Source organism: Chinchilla lanigera, unplaced genomic scaffold (assembly GCF_000276665.1).
Source record: "Chinchilla lanigera isolate Chin_1 unplaced genomic scaffold, ChiLan1.0 scaffold00047, whole genome shotgun sequence".
In the NCBI taxonomy this organism is placed as follows: domain Eukaryota; kingdom Metazoa; phylum Chordata; class Mammalia; order Rodentia; family Chinchillidae; genus Chinchilla; species Chinchilla lanigera.
The window spans coordinates 2319278-2341616 of record NW_004955448.1 but is presented as its reverse complement, the minus strand read 5'-3'; the positions used below and the strand labels follow the sequence as shown (position 1 = coordinate 2341616).

The window sequence follows — 22339 nt, the reverse complement described above, 5'->3', positions numbered from 1 at the left end:
TACACTGAAAACACATTTGCTTAAAACATCTTATATCTCTAACTCATAATCCCTTTCAAGGCATAAACATTGATATTCTTTGAAACTATTAACAAAGATCGTATCTTTGTTAATCGTATCTTGGGTACCTCAAAAAAGAAAAACTAGGTAAAACAACGGACAAATGAAAATCTTTTCTCCAAAAGTTACTGACAAATTTGGACTGCTTAAGTAATTATAATAAGAATTTATTTTAAAAGTTTCATTAGAAGACTTTCATACAGTTAAACTAGTCACAAACCACAGTTTCATCTACGTCAACATGCAACATTTTAAAACCACACAAAAGGAAAAAAAAATTTTAGTACAGCCAGCAGCTCTGCTATGCTGCCACTAATCCGACAGCTCCCGCGTGCTGCAGACGTAGGGCAAGGCCTTGCAGGCTGCAGAAGAAACCCCAGGTATGTCATTTAAAATACTTAATCTATTCCAAATGCTTTTGCACACATGGCAAATTTATTTCCTTTCAATGTTTAAGTAGAGAAAGCCAACATTTAAGAAACTTGCTGTGTAAATAGTCACCAATTATTAAATGGGTGCTAGGCATCAACTACTCTGTAATTTTCTCATATCTGATGACCCCATTCATCTGTCTCAGAGAAACAGCTTAATTCAGACAATACTAAATATCTAGGTAAGCATAATTGTTCAATAATTCAGTTTTATAACTGGGTAGATAAAAGCCAATGTTGTAGTTCTTCACAAGAAGTCTTAAAATACTTTCCTCCACAAATAATGCAACATGTGATTTTGAAAATTTCCATAATGCCTCCCATAGAAAATTTGACGAAGCTTTTCTAAGCAAGTACTGTTTGGTGAGTAAAAAGGCACTTCAGGTCTTCCCTTGATTTTCCTGGAGTACCTCTGAATACATCAAACTCCCACTGGCCCACAATGCTTGGCAAAATATCAAGCACTTAATTCTCAAATTTGTGATTCAAAACGTGGGCTGTTACCATAACCCTAAACGATATCACCATCACCAAGGACTTTTAATTACTTTTCACTGCAATCTTGATAGAATCTCACAAAAACTAATGTAATACACCCATGGTAATCAAGCATTACTGAATGAATAGCTACATTATAATGAAGTTACTCACCTATAGATGTGTAATCAGTTCTATTTATAGAGACTATTCATCAAAATAAAGTATTCTAATTCTTCTCTGTACCATGTAAGTCTTATGAGACTTTACCACATAATTGTGCAAGCAATGGGGCACTTGAAGAAATACATTATGAAATTACTATCATTATGTAAATTTGAAATAAATGAGCTTAAGTCAAAATCCTGTAAAGGAACAGTAAGCAAAGGTGAGAGACAAGATCAGTGTACAATGACATGTTTTTGAAGCAAAGAAAAGCATGCTCAAAATTCCAGGACACAGATAAATGTAAGCATCAAAAATAAGGGTCATGCGGAAGTCAGTGAAGCCTAGAGTAATACAGAGATAAAAGGCCTTCCTTCAGCGGATCAACAAGGACAGATCCTAGTCCTGCTTGAACAAGCTGGACTTGAACAAAATCTTAAGCAACATGCAACTGCAAGACCTCAATTTCCTCAACTTGCGGAGGGATGGGGTAGATAGATGCTACCAGCAAAGGCTCCATCTATTATTCAAGCCCTAAGAGTCCAAAATTTTATCACATATAAAAATACAAAAGCAGGAAGAAAGTATTCACTGACAGTGGAGATCCCACCAATCTAAAGCAGAGAACTGGCATTAAGGATGCCGGAGGTAGCTAGGTGGTAGAACACATGCTTAGTATATGTAAGGCTATGGGTTCAATCCACACAACCAAATAGAGGAAGATTAATAATATGGAAGAACTATGTTACAAGAACTCTGAAATTAAAGTCTAAATTTATACAATATGATGTAAGTTTAACAAGCATAGCAGATACTTGCTCAGAACATAATTCTTATCACAAGTAAGCCCTTGCTATAATATTATCATTATGAGTCATCATTACCTTTGTTGTTGCTGAGACAGTGTTTTGGGGTGATTCTGAAATATGGCTTCAAAGATCAAACTGTGTTGAAATCTTGGTTCTATAAACTTACCAGCTATATAACCTAAGCTTGTTACACCTCAGTTTTCTCATTTGCAAGAGACAAATTATAATAAATATCTCAAAGAAATGATAAAGGGTAAAACAAATACATGTGAAGTAGTCACTGGAAACAAAGTGTTTAACTACAGAATGACATTATTTATGGACCCTAATGCACTAAATCAAGTAGGGGAAAGGTATGTGCCCTCTAAGTGATACTTTAATTTAGAAAGTTATATGTACATCTGCCTTAGTAATCTGCTTGCATATATTCATTCCAAGATTAAATAACTGGAAGAATTAAAAGATTTAGAAAGACTTTAGTGTTTTTAAGAGACTTAATGGTTGATATGGTCTTCTATGTCAGTCACTACAGAAAGGTGTTTGATATGTAAAAAGAGGATCTACACAAAGATACAATGCCAGAATCCCACTGATACACTAGTGGCCCTAGGCGTGTGAGTCTGACTGGAACTTATCCAAGGAAGCCAGATCAGTTTAATTTGAACTTATATATCCATGCAGCTTTCCAGATTTGGAAGGAACATGATGAGATTTTATTGTCATTATCAATGTGGTCTAAGGGAATGTCATAGTTCTGGCCTTTTTACTGTCCCAAAACCCACCATGGAAAAAAAAAAAATACAAATATTAAAGTTAGATGTTTTGACATTAATACTATTGACCCTCTGAGGATTTTATAACCAAGGAATCCATATCCAATCACGTCCTAGGAAGTTTTCAAGTTTACTTTTCACAAAACTATTCTGAAACACTACCATGAAAACATCTGTACCAGTACTGATCAATGCCAATATAATCAAACCACAAAAACAACTGTATTTCCTCTAATAGCTGCATCTTAAAAAGTAACAAGAAACTGGAAAACTAACTTCCTTAAAATACTGAGCTTAATATACCAAAAATAATTTCAACATATGCTTAATATAAAAATATTAGTAAGGTATTATAGTGTACTAATTTTGTGTGATTTACATAAAATAGTACAATTTATACCTTCTGCATGATTCTATGTTTTGTACTAAACCTTTAAAATACAATGTAGATTCTGCATTTATAGGACACATCAACTTAGACTGCTTAAAGTATTTAATAGATGCACATGGCTAGAGGCCATAATATCGGCCATCACAAGTGTACACCATTATGAAACTGGAACAAAAAAAACGGGAGGTAATAAGACCAACTCAAGACCATATTCTAATCCTTCAACTATTTCTGCTAAAAGGAAAAATGAAATAAAATTTTGTTTCTGAAAAATGATCTAGTAGGTCACACAATAAAGAGCCTATTTTTTTTAAATCACATTTTTAATCTTACTACAATCTCCTGCCATCCCTTACTCTCTCCCCTGCCAGACTAGCCTCTTCCAGGATGAGGACCTACATGACTCTTTAAGAAAACCATACAGCCTCACTGAGAGGTGTTCAGGCACAAGAGTAACACTAGTTTCCTGAACCTACCTGTCAGTCTCCACCAAACTGTCTTCCCACCCAACTGCTTAATGAAGAGGTGTCAGAAGGCAAAACCAATAAAGCCAAAATATCCCTTCCAAAAGTAAACTACACGGGACTCCCTGAAAGTCACAATATCAAAGGAAAATCTAGGTTTCCTCATAATTTAGGATGTTCCAACAGTCCACACATCTAGTAATATCAATAAAAATCCATCTAAAAGTGAAAAAGACCATGGTATTCTTAGTCCAAATGCTTTTAAAATAAAGTCTTCAATTTTAAGTACTAATCTCTCCTTTTTTAAAAAAACAGATTTACTGAATTTTTTTTAAAGAACTAAAGTCATCCTTCCTGTCCCTCGAGATGATAAACAGTTCACTGACCTGTCCGGTTTACAGAGATCTGGAACCATTCACATATTTTTTTTACTTACTTTTCCTTGCTGGGATTATTGGAAGCTGTTTTGCAGCCTGGGCTTTTATACAGAGACCTCCGCACCACAGGTGTGTAAGTATATACCTAATTAACCTGCTTATGGCCGATTTCCTGCTCACTCTGGCGTTACCCGTGAAAATTACCGTTGACTTGGGGGTGGCACCATGGAAGCTGAGGATATTCCACTGCCAAGTCACAGCATGCCTTATATACATCAATATGTACTTATCGATTATATTCTTAGCATTTGTCAGCATTGATCGCTGTCTTCAGTTGACACACAGCTACAAGATCTACCGAATACAAGAGCCTGGATTTGCCAAAATGCTTTCAACTGTTGTGTGGCTAATGGTCCTGCTTCTGATGGTCCCAAACATGGCGATTCCCATCAAAGACATCAAGGAAAAGTCAAATGTGGGCTGTATGGAATTTAAAAATGAGTTTGGAAGAAACTGGCATTTGCTGACAAATTTCTTATGTATAGCAATATTTTTAAATTTCTCAGCCATCATTTTAATATCCAACTGCCTTGTAATTCGACAACTCTACAGAAACAAAGATAATGAAAACTATCCAAATGTGAAAAAAGCTCTCACCAACATACTGTTAGTGACTACTGGCTACATCATTTGCTTTGTTCCTTACCACACTGTCCGAATCCCATACACCCTCAGCCAGACAGAAGTCATATCTGACTGCGCGACCAGGATTTCTCTCTTCAAAGCCAAGGAGGCCACCCTGCTCCTGGCTGTGTCAAACCTATGTTTAGACCCTATTCTGTACTACCATCTCTCAAAAGCATTCCGCTTAAAGGTCACTGAGACTTTTGCCTCACCTAAGGAGACTACGGTTCAGAGAGAAAAGTCAAGGTATGAAAATGAGGCATAAAGCACAGGACTTTTCGCGCTCGTTTCTTGCCTTACGGGATCGCAAAGCTTCTTACGGTTTTGGAAGAGAAATAAAGTCTTGATGATGCAAAGTACAGAAAGCCAGCAAATATGGACTGGTTTACACAGAAACCTGTGTCTAAATGCAAACCAATCTTATGTTCTTATGACTGTTGATACTTCTTAACCCAGATATTTGTACAAGAAAGCTGAAAAGTCAAAGGCTGTAATATCTTTAAAATCAAAAAACAGGTTTATAACATAGACTTTAAATGTCTGGAATTGACTTCTTGATAAAAATATGCTAACTAATATCTATGTAACTTGCCAGTAAGCCCTTGAATCACACAACTTTAAAGGCTTTTGGTAAATATTTTGCTTCAATAAATGGTAACCTATCTGTTCACTACCCCTCCAATGTGTAGCACAAAAGCTTTTTTCCTAACACAACAGCTAAAAACTCTTGTTAAGTAAAATGCTCCAAAAATACACAGGTAAATTTGTAGTGTAACTTCCATTCTACCTGTAGATTATAAAGTTCACCTGCCGTGGGTAACGTAAATCTAATGATTTCTTACTTTTATTCTGCACTAATATGAAGTGCACGGCCCTACTACATTTACAAGGAGAGATGTTAAATTATACTAACTAATGAAACTACTGTTTTGGAACTAAAAACTCACACAAAAGCTATGGAAAAACAGCAGCAGCCAAATGATTTTAAAAGAGACCCACGAGACTCAACATAGCAAGGCCATGTAAGAAACACAGCACATGCTGAGCTGAGGTGCCGCTCAGGTCCACAAAGCAGGGCCTGAACCCACAGGGGTTTTGCCATGTAATGTAGATGTGGTTCCAGCTCTTACAACTCTGGTCAAATTCTCTCCACTAGCAGCGACACAAAGTTTCAATATAGGACAAAAATTACAGACTTATTAGGGCGAGGACTAGAAAAGTTAAGCATATGTGAGACTGTTTTTAGTGTCACTAGAAAAAACTTCTAGTGAAATACTTAGTAATACATTTTTTAGCTGCAGTGATTAAGAAATTGTGCTCCTAGAAGCCAGGAAAACACGTTTGATTTCAAACTTAATTTTGGACTTGAAGAATGATTTTTTTTTTTGGAGACACTGTCTTTCTCTGTAGTTCAGGCTGGCCTTGAGCTCACTATGTAGCCCAGGTTGGCCTCAAACTTATAACGACCCTCCTGCCTCAGTATCTCAAGTGCTGGAATTACAGATATGGGCCACTACACCTGCCTAAGAATTATTTTCTGAAGCTTGAAATTTTTGTCCATAATTTCACACAGGTATTCTCTGAGTGTGAAGTGAATAGTAAATTTAAAAATGCACAAAATGCCTATAAAAATTGACAAAGTGAGAGCAGATAAATTCTAGGTAGCTAGTAGTAATGACATCAGCACCACATATCTGACATGGTGTACATGACTTACCGAATTTACAGGCTGGTAGAATAGTTCCATAAACTACAACCTACACTTGTTGGTAGACTAAATAACATATCTAACTGGTGAACAGTTGAAGTCATTATTCATGTAACAGCATACATGAAATTTATTTTTTCTGAATCTTTAACCAAATCCCCTTTTGTTCTCTTCCCTTAGTTTTTACTCATTAAGGCTACACAGTAGAGTTAAGAAGAGCTGAAAACTTTTCTTTTTACTATGTTCTCATATTCTCCTCACAGGCATGACAGGTTTGTCATATTTCCCCTTTCTACTGAGGCTGAGAGCCAGACTCTCAACAGCAGCCCTACTATCAATATTATATTAGCATGTATTTTGATTTCACCTATTGATGGCTCTTCTGAATTATACTCGACGTAAAGGGTGGTAGAAAACTGGTGGAAGAAAACTATTTAAAAAGTTGTCTATTAGAAGTTCTATTATGATTACATTACAGTTGAATTATGTCTTGATTCACTGTAACAAATGATCATTGGAAATCAAGATCTTTCCTCTAAGGAACTGGACAGTCCTTAGAATGCTAAAAGCTGGGAAGAATTATGTAGCTAAGGTCACAGGGACATCAGAATAAAGATATTAATGCTTAGCGCCCTGCTCAGACACTCGCTGTATGGAGCAGGACATGCAAAGCTCTGCTTACCCAAGCAGGTAACTCTCAACTATTTCAACATTTTATCTCCTGTTTTTGTTTTTTCTTATACATAAAGTTTTTATTCTGGAGTAATATCAGGTTTACAGAAAAGTTGCAAAGATAGTGTAGGAAGTTCCCATGTACATTTAACCCAGTTTCTCCAAATATTAATGCCTTACAGAACCACTGCACATTTCCTGAAACTAAGTTTAATACTGATGCATTAAGATTAAATGAATTCGATACTTAACATCCTTGCTTCTACTCTGAATATTTAAAAACAAATCTGACATCATGGTAGTTTATACATGACTTCTTCAGAACACACCTCTAAAGTATACAACTAACCTCCCTGTTGCCCCAAAAAAACTCTGTCAGATTATTCCTTTCTATTAAAAATTGCTGGTGTCTACTGGTAACAGTTAAAAGCCATTGACATATTCAAAAAGTAATGCTATCAAAGAATTTTGTCAAATTTTGTCACAACCATTGATATAAAGCATTAAATTTTTTTAAATTAAGACAAAACATGAGTTTCATGATACTGAATCACCTTGGAAGATGTTTAAAACTACTGAAAAGCATCATTAACAATATACTTAGCATGTCAATAAAAACTCCTAAAAGAGGACTAGAAAATAACATACATTTATCAAAACTGCGTTTTGATAGAAGAAAGTACCCTAGGAAAAAAATGGCTCACTGAAATTGCCCTTACCATAAAATTGTAGCAAACACAGTTAGTGAACCCAAGAACTAAACACATTTTCAGCAATTAGCCCACTTTTCATTAATAATATAAAAAACTCATGTTGTTTTCCTTTAGAATAAACACATGACACACAGTAAACTCCAACACAAGGCAATAAAAAAAATCAAGATGTGCTATGTACATGTACCAACTTCCCACAATGAATGCAATCATTACAGACTACAATCACTTACTAATTTAAAAAAATTTTTAAAACACCACATTTTTTGACAGTCATGAAAGTCTTCAATGTTCTAATTCTATCACATACTTAAAATATATATGTGAAATGCGTATCACTAGACAAGCAACATATGCAGCCAATGGAGAATAAAATTTATTTCTACTTTTTTAAAAAAAAGATTCCAAATTTCTCCATATGCTACCTAGTTCTTTACATCAAGTCCAAATCCAAGTCCACAGTTCATGATTACTTATTTGATAAATCTTGCATGTCTCTGTTTTCCTGAGAAACCACTCTAAAGATATCAATACATAATACAATAACCATTGTTAATTTCCTACCACTTTGTCTGTAACTCTGTATTGCTTGTATTGTTCTTATGCTGTTTTATAAGTGGATGTCTGTTTGTTAATATATTTTCCTTCTTTTATTTTTAAAATAAATTTTAAAAAATAAACAAATCCAAGTCCATCTCTACTACAATTGTTTCTAAGAAGTTTTACCCATTTTCTCAGTTGGATGCTCTCTTTCCCTCTAATATTCACTCTTTGAGAGCAGAAGGGACCCAGGAATGCTGAACAGTAAACCTTCCAGTGGGCACTTAGGGTTTTACTAAATTACTACACTAACAGTAGTGCTTCTCATTTTAGAAGTGTCTGTCTCTCTCCTATCTTATGCATCTTTCCTGAACCCTAAAATCTTAATCTAATCTCTCCTATCTTATTCATCTTTCCTGCACCCCTAAAATCTTAATCATCTGCATAATACAAAAAGTACATATTACCATATAGCACACACAAAATCGAACTCAGTAAATGACTTTAAAACTAAAGTAGGAAAACACATTTACAAATCATTTGCAATGACTCAAATACTTTGGATGAAAGAATACTAACACAGAAAATTCTGTTAAAGTTAACCAGCTAAGGGGGCTGGGGATTTAGCTCAGCGGCAAAGCGCCTGCCTGGCAAGCGCAAGGTCGTGAGTTCGGTTCCCGGTACCGGAGAAAAACCAAAAAAAAAAAAAAAAATAAAAAAAATAAAATAAAATAAAGTTAACCAGCTACTAATATCACAACACAAACATGGATAACATCAGCACATAAGCTATATGATTGGAATTATAACAAATAGAATGGCAAATGCAAAAACTCACCTGCTATCATTATGTGTAAGTCAGATGGGTAGGTGAATCATCTGACACTCAATTGTTAATGACCTCCCAATAAAATAATTAGGATGTAAGGTAATGGAAGCAATGACTTACCAGAGGTATAGGAAAATGTGTTGCATACTGCAGGTGACGGAGGAGGTCATAATTAGATGGAAAGATTAATTCCCTTGGTTTTTCCCTCTTTGTCAATTTCTCACCATTAATAGACATTCTTCTGCCCAAAGAGGGGTTGGCATTCTCACAGGACTCTCCAGGCATGGGAGAAAAAATCTACGTCATGTAAAACAAATGTTGGAAATTGTAAATGAAAGAAAACAAAACCAAGCCATAGTGTTACAAACTAGAACTTCTCACACACAAGATATTTGTACAATAATATCTTGTTCTACTTACCCGCTAGGCAAAAAATATGTAGAAATTTTGTTTTCATAAAATTCATATTCAGATCAGCAGCAATCTATCAGTATTATCTCACATTTGGATAACAGAAAATGAAACCCATATATGGATTTTTTAAAAATGTCTATACCACCCAAGGACCAGAGATAAAAGATATATAAGTAAATGTTTCCCTCATACGACTACATTCCTTCCAAAAACATACATGTAATGATAACTAATAAGACTAGCGAGTAACAAACATCAAGGTTTTGACCTGTACCCCAAACAACATGTTTTTATAAAGAAGTACACCCTAGGATTCATGAGAAACACATAATAAGCATCCTGAGATATAGTAGAAGAATGAAAGTACAAGTCTAGAGCTGAAAGCTCTTCTTTAGAAGCTCAAGACATACACAGCAAGTCAGCATGGACCGTCAAGATGAAACTATACTCATGTATTCTGAGAAACAATAATCTCAAAATGAATTAAAAGTCACAGTCAGCTAGGAGGACAAGCGCGTTATAATTGGCAAAGGAGACAATGTAACCAAAGTGGAGGATGAACTGAGGTTTTACAACTCTGGGAGATGACCGCTGTACCCCAGGGTGGGACATGGCAAATCACATTCACATCACAGGTGCACAGGTCATTCTGGTACATGGGGCAGAAAACAAAAGGACAGTGACAAAGTTGGGTGGGAGTGGGTGGGTTAAATGTCAATAAGAATTGAAGGTTGAACCTACTGGAAACTCCGAACCAAAGTCAGTTTTAAAGTCACTCTTGTCTACTTCATCAAAAATGTTAGTAGTTCCTGAGTCAATGCCCATATGCGCCATAATACTCTGTTCCTGATAATTGCCAGAGAAAGAAAGTCATGTTGTAAATTCTGTAGCTTAAGAAACTGAAGCTAAAAAGTAACAGTGAGGTTTTTCATCATCCTTACCCCATCTTTACCCACCCTTACCCCACCCTGCTTTTTTTCCACAGAAAAACAGAAGGAAGTTTTAACACATGCACTGCCTCAAAAAGTCACATTCCTTTCTCTCATGATGAGGGAAGCTTTAACTTTCACAGTATTTTAAGGAAATAACACACAAATTCCTGATTAAAAACAGAAAGGCTGTAATTTCCTTCTCTGAACCATTTGCTGTCACAAATTCAATATTCCTTAGCAAGAAAAGCCTAAAATTAAATCTAAGGGATAAGATTCGTAGACATCAAAGAATAGCAAAGGAGCAGCAGCTTAGAAAACACGTAGATCAGTAAAAAAACTTCCGTGTTAACCCTTAAAACCTCTGAAAAAAATTGAGAAGCAAAACTACTTATAATACAAAATAATCTTTAAAACTCATACACCTTTTGGAAAACAAATCTTGTAAGCATAAACTATGAATCTATGTTTGCAATTGTAGTGCTGAGCTTTTTCCTTTTTCTTGTTTTTTTACAAATATAGCTACTGTTTTAAATATCCTAATGATATATGAGTAAATGGTTTCAAAATCAGTATGAACTCTATTTTAAGGAATTGTTACAAATTGTTGTTACCACTTACAAACTTTAAGTATGTGGAACAACATACAAAATATCAGCACTTGGCATAAAACTGTACAATCATACTCAGAGCACAAAATAGTTTGTTGAAAAGAACAAGTCTACCATATTTGAGAAACTTTACATTTTCAATAACTCAGAATGAACATATAATGTGTCGTGGCTACCACTGAACTTCCCAGTATGTATGCAAGGGTGATATAAGAACGAATGTACATTCAGAAAAAAATGTTCCTTAGAATGAAAACTCAGCTAGTCTTTAGGGTCAAAACCATTTTGGTCTTGAGGATAACAGTGAAAGAAAACAGGAGGCTACAAAGATCTAAAACTAGAAGCATGTTAGTCTTATTAAATATTTACAACTGGTCAAATATTTTCATTAATAGTCTTATATAAAGGAAAATTCTGGAAGACAAATTATAGTCCAGATGTCCTTTCTGAGTGCAAAGTGGAGATAAAAGGACATTACAAAAAAGAACACAACTAAAAAGTCCATCTTCCATCTCCCAATACCCATCTGAAAGTGGCCCTAGGCACAGTTCTGCGTGAGGGGTGGGGCCTCACCCCAGGTTCATACCTCCATTTTTATATCGTGGTCCTTGGAATAGTGTTCGTCCACATTTTCCCCTGCTGGTGAGCGCGGCCCAGTGGAGGCAGTGACTGACAAGTCTCCTCGAGATATGAGCGTACACATGTAGGCATCGTGGGAGAAGACATCATGGCGGATGAACTCACAGAACAGCAGCACCAGGTTCACAAATTCCACCTTTTCACACTCACTGTTCGGATCCGCTGTGAAGCAGCAAATTCATCAGAAATTTCTTGACCTCACAGGAAAAACCACCAATTACTAAGGCTTAAAAACATTTTTACTACTTTTTATAGCTCACCTCATTTGTAAACATTTTATCGCAAGATTTACTGAGGCACCTGTGCCTTGTATAAAGCTAGCGGGCAAGTTTTGCTTGGCCAAATATAATTCAATGAGTACAAAATACAATTTCAGTTTTAATGGTAGTGGTCCCTGACAAATGAAAAGCTAAGCTATAACATAAACATAAAGCATGGCTAGTCCACCATCCTGTATTTTTACACTAAAACAGTTTGCAACCAGTTTTTATACGTTATGTATGTCTGCGTAGTTTGAGGGCAGATGTGTGCACTGTTTCAAAAACCCCTTCACCACAGAACCACAATTCAAATGGTATTTGAAAAAAAAATAGTAAGTGGGATTTACTGGAGAAGGGAAACTGGAATAAAAAGGGTATAAAGACGAAGCTATATCATCTTTTTCAGTTTTTTTACATTCATAATTGATCTATTTAACTCACATTATGAATTGTAATACTGTAAGCCTTATAGCTGTACCTTGAGTTTAGGCTAAAAAATCAGTTGAATTTTTGGTATGGTTAAAGCCCATACCTGGTACTACCGTGCTCACAAGTGCAAACAGCCCACGTTTCCTCTCGCCCAGCCACACTCAAGCATGAGCAGCCTCTCCACAGGGAAACAGCTCTTCTACAGACAGTAAACACCACACAGAACTAGCACAGGCATCGAAAGAGAGTTTTCCCCAACAAAGAATAGGAACAGGAATGGGAACAGGCAAACAAAAAGTACACGCGCACCTTCTCCGGATGCAAGGCAGCTTACAAGGTGTGACCAAAATGTATGCTAAGTGTTTAAATTTTAAAATGATTAAGGTAAAAGGCATACCGCCATAACTCTCCCTCAAAATACTGCCCCTCACTTCGAACACTCTTACTGCATTGTTCTTGCCACTTTCTCAAGCAGTTCTGGTAGTCTACTCTGACATCTTTACAAGGGACAATAAAAAATACAGGGAACACTATTGCTAAGTCCCATCCAACGGAAAGGTAGGTTTGTACAAACATTATGGTTTGTCCTCATGCACCACATTTGCCAGATCTTGCACTGTGAAAATCAAAGTGTCCTTTTGCCTCTTCTCCAAAGTCAAAATGGCCATGAAAGGGAAATATTTTTGAATTGCCTCAATACTTTCTATTTCACAAACATGTACCAATTTTAAAAAAAGATACTGTGCAGCCACAAAGGACACTCACAAAAGAGGACTTCTAGAATTATCAGAAATTAGAAAATAACTCAAAAAGTGAAAATTCCCATCACAATACACAGATAAATGTCACAGAACCTCAGTTTTCTATATTGCAGGAAGTAAGCTCAAGAAAGAGGAAACTAATACACCAAATACAAGGAAGTAAGGTGACTTAATTTTAAAATTATTACAATTGAGATTAAAGCACTTGAAGTTTGATTGAAGTTTTAAATTGCTTGAAAGTCTTCACTGAAAAAAAGGTACTAAATTTTTCCTAGTAAAATATACAGTATGTTCATTACCAAGAACTTCAGATAATTTTCTTTTTACTTTAAATAAATTGCAAATGGAAAAGAAACAAAAAGAATTCACTCAAAAGGATGAAGGAAGGAAGGAAGGAAGGCAGGAAGAAAGGGAGGAAGGTGAGGAGGGGAGGGGAGGGGAAGCAATTCCACAACTAGGAGCAGCAATCCTCCTTTACTTACACAATGAGGGAGCCTGTGTATCTAAAAACCTTAGCAGAACATTCTGGAAAACAGGCAAACCAGACCCAGCAAGAGAGGCTGAAGAAATAGACTCCTTTTCATCTAGGACTTCTGATTCACCACATCTCTACACATTAAAAATAAGCACAGTTAATTACAAATGATGAGTACAGTCACAGCAAGTCATGAATTTGTTAGTTTTGTATTAACTTTTGTGTTCACAGAAAAAGCATGTAAAATCAATTAAAATTTCGGTATTTAAAGACAATATATCATAGGCAAAAGGCTTCCAGAAGTTGGAGAAAACTATGCCAGAACAATTTAACTGACTTCAAAGAACACATGGGAAGCACGTTTTTCATGTGCACTGTAAACTGCAGAGCACTGGGAGAGTACAGAGCATAGAACAATAACCTATTCCTTGTGCCTATACCAAACTGCATGCTTAACCGTACGTTCCCTCAACTCTTTGGCATACAGTACTCAGTTTGATTCCTTAGTGTTTGTGAACTTTTGTCAATAGGGTGTATTTGCACTGTGTCTGGAGGTGCCAAGTGGAAAGCAAACATGATTCTTCTAATAAGAGTCTTTATTCATCAACTCACCAATGAGCTCTCCTAGGAACTCAGAATCTGCACGGTTTGGGAAATACATTCAGACAGGCTGTCTAACTTCTATATGCTTAAACACTGAATTTGCTCAAAGACTGAAAAACAGTTTGAAAGTAACCAGGATGTTCTTTACTATTTTTTATATCCTTTTGCTGTTTCTCACTTTCAATTATTCTTTAATATTGATATAAAAATGCTGCCTAGATTATTATGATACCATTTCTCTAATCCTTTATTTGCAAAGGTCTCATTTCAAGGATGATAGCACTTAATATAGCGCTTCTCAGCCTTTTGGCTAAGACCAAGTGAGAGCACTTAATAGAAATCGATAAAATGCCTCTGAGAGAATGCACTCTTAAATATGGATACAATTAAATCTATTAAAATTGGTAAGTAACCTGTATGTGAACTTTTTTTGAAAGTGGGAGTAAAAAGAACAATTTAGAAAGAGCAATAAAATATTTGAGAAATTCTTCAGTTGCTTCAGCTCCTAAAGTTTATTCTTTTTCAAGTCACCACAAAATAACCCATCGATTAATAATGTATAAAAAAGTATGAAATGTTCTTCCTAATTCGCACATTGTGCAATGGGTCGTTTTTTGTTTTTGTTTTTGTTTTTGTTTTTGTTTTTGAGACAGGGTCTTGCTATACAGTTTAAGCTGGTCTTGAGCTCACTTTTTAGCAAAGGCTGGTTTCCAACTCACAACAGTCCTCCTGCCTCAGCCTCCCGAGTGCTGGGATTACAGGTGGGCACCACCACACCCAACACAATGGGCCATTTGATTTTGGTTTTCATCATGCATTTTATTAAGACGTTGAACATTCTCAAAGGATTAATCCATATTTACATTTTTCTTTTATTTTTTTATTGGTATAATTTACATATACATAATGATCACAGGTATTATAGGGTATAATTTACATATACATAATGATCACATGTATTATAGGGAATCTACATAACATATCTTAATTCTTTTTCTTTCCTATCCTCCTCCTCTCCCTTTAACCACTCTTCCCCTCCTTACTTGCAAAAGCTTTGTTTCCATTTTATCCTTCTTTTCTCATTGTTTTCTTCCCCTTTCTTTTGTTTTCCCCTTCCCCTTTCCTAGTTCCCCTTCCTATTTAAATAATTTCTTCCTATTTCACAATAGCATCTATTACACATTTTGGTCCTTCTTTACGCTTTGTTTCTCACATCACAGAGACAATGCAGTATTTACACGTGTGTCCAAATTACTGCACTTAAGAATATGGCCTCAAGGTGCATCCATTTACCTAGAAATGTCTCAAGTGTATGCTTCTTTATGGCTGAGTAGTCATCCATTGTATAGAAAAACCACATCTTCTTTATCTATACATTAGGCGATGGGCATTTGGACTGTTTTCAAGATTTCGCTATTACAAACTTTGCTGCTATAAACATGGGTGTGCTTATATTGCTGTGGTATGATGCTTTAATTCTTTCAGGAAGATACCAAGAAGGGCAACAGCTGGGTCCAATGGGCCCTCTAGGCCTAGCTTTTGTTAAGACCTTAATTGGTATCTTCAACAATTTCAACAATGGGATCTTCTGTGCATGATGAATGAAGCTTTCCCAGTAGGACAACATCCATGCAAACATTCTTCTCGTTTAATTTTTAAATATGGTCATAGGAAGTTAGTGTACTGTGAGCAATGTGGAAAGCCAGCTAAGTTTGTCCATGTATACAACAAACATCTTCTGAGCATCTACGAGGCACTGAGGGCTAAACCGGGACAGAACTCTGACCAGGATGGGTACAGTTACTGTTGTCAAGTTCATATCTCGTGGGAAAAAGCAAGCATCAAACAATAAGCAAATTAACGAGCTTAATGTGCGGCGCAGTGAGGAAAGCAACACAGAGCAGTGTGACAAAGAGCAGCTGGTGCGCGGGTGCCATGAACCTCGGTGATGGAAGACCTTGCTGAGCAGGTGTTTCCTGTGCTGGGAAGGCTGCACAGCAAGTGGCCCTTCCTGCAATGAGAACGCCAGAGAGGCTGGCACGGGAAGACTGGGAGGCAGACTCTGTCACCGAGAAGGAACAGCAAAAGCTAAGTCCCCAAAATGAAGTGAGTGCTGTGTGGTAGAGGAGCAGAAAGACCAAGATTAGGGACAAAGCTGTGACCCAAGGAAGAAAGGTTCAGACGGGGCGGAAAAGCCAGGCAGGCCAGTCATGGCAGGCTCTGTGGCCTTGGTAATTCACTCCAAGGTGTTAGTGAAGGCATACTGTGTCCAGGCACCCTTCTCAGGGGTCAGTCTGGCAGCTGTGTAGAGAGTGACAGAGGCCAAGAGAAACAGTGGAGAGACAGAAGGGGAAGTCGTCCAGGGGAGAGGTGCTGAGGCGCCTGTCAGGCCACGCACACATTCCCTGTGTCACCTCTGCTACACTCACAGGCAGAGGCGAAGGCCCACCTGGAAATTTTTCCTTCAACAAAAGCTAATGTTGATGAAGTTAGCTTTCTTTTTTCCTTGATAATTTAAGTCTGAGGCTTTCACGGCCATCTCTGGGGCTGGACTATAAACTAAAAACTAACACAAACTGGCATCTATAACCTCATAATCAGAACTGCCTCAAGAAAGTATTTCCAAGCCCACTAAAATATAACATGGCTTTAAGTTTCAAAAGTAGATATACATTATATATGTTTGTCTGTGACAGTGTTTGTGGGGATTATGTGTGTTTCCACCTCACAAAACAAGATTTCTTTGTACTCAACCAGATGCTGTTTTATTTTTAAAGACACATTTCTTAGTCAAGAACACAAATTATTGGCTGTATCAATTTAGAGGGATCCTACTTAGGTGAATTTGTACGGCCCCCTCCTTCTCAAGAGAAAATGAAGAGCACAGTAAAGATAAAAATGTGGTCCTCAAACAGTCTCTTTCGACTACAGCATTCAAAAAGTAGAAAGAAGGTGGACCTACCTCTGCCTCGATTTCTGCTTGCCTCTTCTCCAAGAGTTTGGCCACTGCCATGGCCCTGTGCTTGCCCGACCTTTTGCAGCTCACAGCCCACTCACACAGCAGCGTCACCACAGCTTCATCGCTGGGGGCAACCTAATGACCAAGGGAGACAGGTATCAGCTGCACCAAATGGAATGTTCTCCTATGCAGCCCAGCCAGCATGGAGTACCTTCAGCTTCAAAGCTCTCCCCCTCCATTTTATTAAAGCACTTTTAGAGTGGGCTTCCAAATCATTTGGGCTGACAGGTAAATGAGAGTGAAAATGTAGTCATAAAGAAGGAAATCCCTTAGGAATCACAGTCACTGAACCTGTGACAATTCTTAGGGAATTTATTTTCTTGTAGATGACTTCATTTCCACAGAGTTAAAGCCTTGTCCCTTCAGTCCTCTAGAATTCAATTTCAAATCTAAAAAGAAAGGGGAAATGACCACTCACCACCAAAAACAGCTGTCACATAGTAAGCGCAAGTACTGCCCTCAACTGCCAGCACCAGGACCCAATCAGGGCCTCCTGCACACGTGATACTATCAGGCTGGGTGATCAAATGACTCCGTTCAGTAAGAAATTACCAAGAAGAGGAGGGGTCTGGAAGGCTGGTAAAGACTCATTCTATCAGACACAACAAGCATGGAAGATCAAAGAGAACAAATAATTAAAAGCACACATAGTAAAAAACGTACACTGGGTCTTTGTAGGCCTCGTCATGGTGCCCAAACCATTGGCCGGATAATGGGCTGCAACAACTGAGAATGAGGGGCCTCCAGAGACACGAATCGCGGCGCAGCACAGATGGGGAAAATGATGCCAGAGAGCCTGTGCTTCCCTGTCGCCTGCCCTTTTCCTTCAGAGTACCCCTGCCAAGGAATGCAGTTTCAACTGCTAAGTTTCAAGACTTTTCCACCGCATAAACATTGTAATAGGCAAGTGGATCACCGCAGTTATCAGCTCCCTATACACCACGTGAAAAATCCTTAGCATCTGAAAGTTCATTCTTAGCATTAAAGTCCAAATAAGATTATGACACCCTATGAGTACGCTCTGTGAGAGAACACACACACACACACACACATTTAGCCCAACATTTAAGGTTTGTGACCCTGAGAAGTCATCTAAAACAGCCAGTATAGCCGGGTATGGTGGCACACACCTCTAATGCCTGCACTCAGGAAGCTGAGGCAAAAGGATCAATGGGAGTTCGAGGCCAGTTTGGGCTACAAAGTAAGTTCAAGACCGCCTGAAATGCCGAGTGAAGCCTTGTCTCAAAAAGATAGATAGATAGATAGATAGATAGAGAGATAGATAGATAGATAGACAGATAGAAAAACGAACAGTGTAAGAAACCATGATCAGTTTTAGATACTAGCCAATAATTCAGACCATGAAAATCTGTTTATTACAAGATTGTTACTCATCCTAATCCCAAATACAATGATTTAAATACATGCTGACTCAAAACAAAAAAAATAAATAAAACAAAAATTCTGGGACAGATCTCAAAAGGGTATTCTCATTCTCTTAATACAAGGGGAAACAGTTCAATTAAAAATAATAAATTTGAGCATGACATCAAAAAGAAAGCAAACCACAAAGACTTTCTACCTGGATTCAAACTTTCCCACAGAAAAATAGAACAATCAAGTACTTGTTACAAAGTTCAAGTACTTCACTCTAGGTACCCACAGACCTGACAGTTTATTTTTTTAAATTTCTTTCACACTAAAAGTATTATATTAGATTTAACGTGGATTAAAATAATAAGGCATAAATTTACCAAATGAACTACAACAAAAGAGAGATTTAAAACAATTCACATGGGGGCTGGGGATTTAGCTCAGTGGCACAGTGCCTGGCTGGCAAGGCGCTGAGTGAGTTCGATTCCCGGTACCGTAAAAAAAAACCAAAAAAACTAAATAAATCCAACAATTCACATGATCATAAGCCCTTCTAAAGCCAAACAATAGCTAGTGTGTCCACACCATCTCTCTGGGAAATATAAATGCATATAAACTCATTACATGCAACACTCTGAGGATCCACAAATTCAGCAATGTGTGCGCTCAAAATAGAAACAATGCCAAAAAAGGAGAAAGACAGCAAATCTAACCTGAGTGCCTGGAATGGGCATGAATGTTAGATGCCGTAAAACAGCAAGGCACATTCATCACTCAAAATCCTCAAGAGCCTAGAACCAAATCCTGAGGCCAGCTTTACACAGCTGTGTAATAAAGGGGCCATCCTAGAAAAGTTTCCCGGGGAATGTGGCCATGAAATGTACCTTTGGAAAGTCACTCTTTGCTTTTGTTTTTAAACCAAGGTCTCACTATATAGTTCAGGCTAGCCTCTAACTCACAGAGATCCTCCTGCCCTCAGCCTCCCTAGTGCTGGGATTCCAGGCATGTGCCACCATACCTGGGTGAGTCACACTTTTAACACTGCTTTTATCCAGATGGAGGGAGTACAGGAGATTTTTCATTTTTGCTTTTATAATGTAAAAGAAAAAAATATTTTGTAAAAAGAAAAACATACACTGGTCTTGAAAGAAAAATACAAGATTTTTGACACACAGAAAGTAACGAACAGAAGAGGCCTATCTAAATATAGTGGAAATCAAATACAGTCCTGCCGCCTTGGGTATAATATTATAACCTCCACTCACATGACTGAGGGCCACACCTTGCATCCCATCTTATTTACACAGGCAACCTGGTAGACACCTGAAAGCAGTTGCCACTCCAACTATGGTAGGAAGCCAAGGCCAGCTCTCAACCTGGAGCCCATTACCTCCCCTACCCTACTGCAGCCCAGATCGCTGTCATCAGCCCCAGGATATCTTATGCTGTCCCACTGCACTGAAACCCAACTGATCCCCAACTACACTCACCTCTGCTTCAAATCCCTTTCCTGTCCTTGGTACTTTCTCCAAGGAAATGGTACCACTGTTCAGGCCAGAATGGCGTCACCTCCCGCAGAAACTACTCTAGCTACACTGCAGTCCCTCGAGCACACCAAGTCCATCCCCACACTGGGCCTCGGTGGGCTGCTCCTTTCCCCTCGCCTGCTGGCTTTTGTCTTCTCCGCACTGAGTCTTGGGGATTCACTGGGCATAATTTGACTGTCTGCATTGCCTCACTACGGTGGCACTAAGCACCACGAAGTGAGGCGGGGATTTCCCCGCTGCTGTCCCCTCAGCGCCTGCACAAATGGTAATCACACGAACCACTGCGCATGAGGCATCAGGTGAAAATACCAGGAAAAGCGCCACTCACAGGTTCCCTTCCAAGAAAACCTATGCAGAGCTGTTTTGTAATTAAAATATAAAAACAACTTATTCTAATTTAAGACAAATACTGTTACAGCACGACTATGGAGTGACTGTTACAGCATAAATCCAACAGCAGTCCCATTGCACCTTAGAAAGCAAACTAAAAAGCACTGTTATAACTCATAAACACTCACATTCCTTTTCCAATCAGCTTTTTTCTAATCTCTAAAATGTTTCTGGACATGCAAGGACAACATTCAGACACTTCCATGCTCCTAAATTCATACACCCTCACTCCTTTAGGGGTGCTGTCATCCAAAGCAACTCACGTATTTTGTAAAAGCACAAGTTTTATCTAGTTACATTACAGTGTTCTTCCTTTCACTTATTCCGTTAAGTTAAGGCAAGGCCACAATGCTACATTAAAGTTAGCAAAATTATTCTTTGGGGACCTGCTGGAAAGTATTATTATAGTTATTTATATAGAAGTGTTAATGATGAGCTGAATCACATCATCTTCCAATTTGGCTTCTACATTTTTAAATATGCTTGAGTAATAAAAATTCCCAAATGTGACTTGTAGCAAGTGAAGAGCTTTCATACTGAAGAAAAAAATACATATTTTCAGAACATTCACAGTACAACATCCTTGTATGGTGATTCATAGATGAACCCTAAGAACACTAGGTATGGTGGTATATGCCTGTATTTCCAGCACTTGGGAGGCTGAGGCAGGAGGAGGCCACAAGTTCAAGACCAGCCTGGGGAACACAGTGAGTTCAAGGCCAGACTGAACTACATAGTGAGACCCTGTGTCAAAATAACACAAACTGAAAAAATAAAAAAAATTAAAAATTAAAAAAAAATCTGTGAGAAAATAGTTTTTTTAGAAGGAAATGAATAAAGAACTTTTCAAAGTAAAATCATTCAATTTCAAGTCAACTCGAAAAAATTTTTCTTAAAGAAAGTTAAAGTTAAATATTGAAAAAATAACTTACTGGAGAAATTGGTTGATATTCTGGAATAAAAGGGACAGTTGCTTACTTTTTTAACAATGCAGTCAAATGAACCAAACCTTGTCTCCCTCTGTCTCTGAGTTTTCAGCACAGAAAGAAATTAAATTTATAAAACAACTATTGGAATTCCCAATCTACACTGAAGGGTTTGGGACCTTCCTAGTTTACTGAAACAGATTCACTTAAATCCAATGAATATAAAAAAGAGCACACTGTCTTTCAGTGATTTGGCCCATCCAACATATACGCATTCCAGCAAAGACTTTCTTGGAACATATCCAAGTATGGCCACGCATTTGAGGTAACATAACCAAAAACAAGTCCCAGGAAAAAGTCAGTTCCTGTCCAAAAGCGTCCTGTAAAGGCTTTGAGTACCCATGACACAAGGTACTGAGAAAACAAACATTTAAAAAATCTAGTCCTCATTCTCAAAAAGCTCACCTTCTAGACAGAAAACCATAGGTAACCGTAAAGCAAGGAAACATTTCAATCATGTGGAGGAAGAAGCATCTGAGCCTAGGAACCGAATGACGCCCCTGGTGCCCCACAGGACACGAACCCACTGACTAACATCTGTGCTCTGAACTCACAGAGAGGCCTGCAGTCTACCTGCTATAGTTGTCATCTCAGTTGCTGGTAATTAGGAATTAGGTAAATTTAGAAAATCATTAACACACTGAAAACAATCCTACAGGAATAAAGTATTTTTTTCTTTTTTTGTTTTAAAGAGAATAATAATGAAAATGAAAGCAAATACAATTTCAAAACAAGATGATAGGAAATTAACTAGTTATTATATTGCATACTCTTGTCTTCAAAGTAGTTGCTCAGATTACCAGATATAG

General features: G+C 37.6%; 2 protein-coding genes across 2 annotated transcripts in view; one reads left to right on the top strand and one right to left on the bottom strand.

The window, feature by feature from the left end:
* Positions 1-22339, bottom strand: part of Med12l (mediator complex subunit 12-like) — a 306200-nt gene that overhangs the window by 188926 nt on the left and 94935 nt on the right. The window contains exons 11-15 of the mRNA XM_005393030.2: positions 17177-17308; positions 13619-13745; positions 11634-11848; positions 10249-10353; positions 9214-9390 (exon numbers count right to left, since the gene is read on the bottom strand). Coding sequence (XP_005393087.1) covers positions 9214-9390; positions 10249-10353; positions 11634-11848; positions 13619-13745; positions 17177-17308 — 756 coding nt within the window. The remainder of the gene's footprint in view (positions 1-9213; positions 9391-10248; positions 10354-11633; positions 11849-13618; positions 13746-17176; positions 17309-22339) is intronic.
* On the top strand, positions 356-6057 carry Gpr171 (G protein-coupled receptor 171). Its single transcript, XM_005393029.2, has 2 exons — positions 356-440; positions 3886-6057. Exon 2 carries the CDS (start codon positions 3937-3939, stop codon positions 4894-4896), a length of 960 nt encoding a protein of 319 aa, XP_005393086.1. The 5' UTR covers positions 356-440; positions 3886-3936; the 3' UTR covers positions 4897-6057.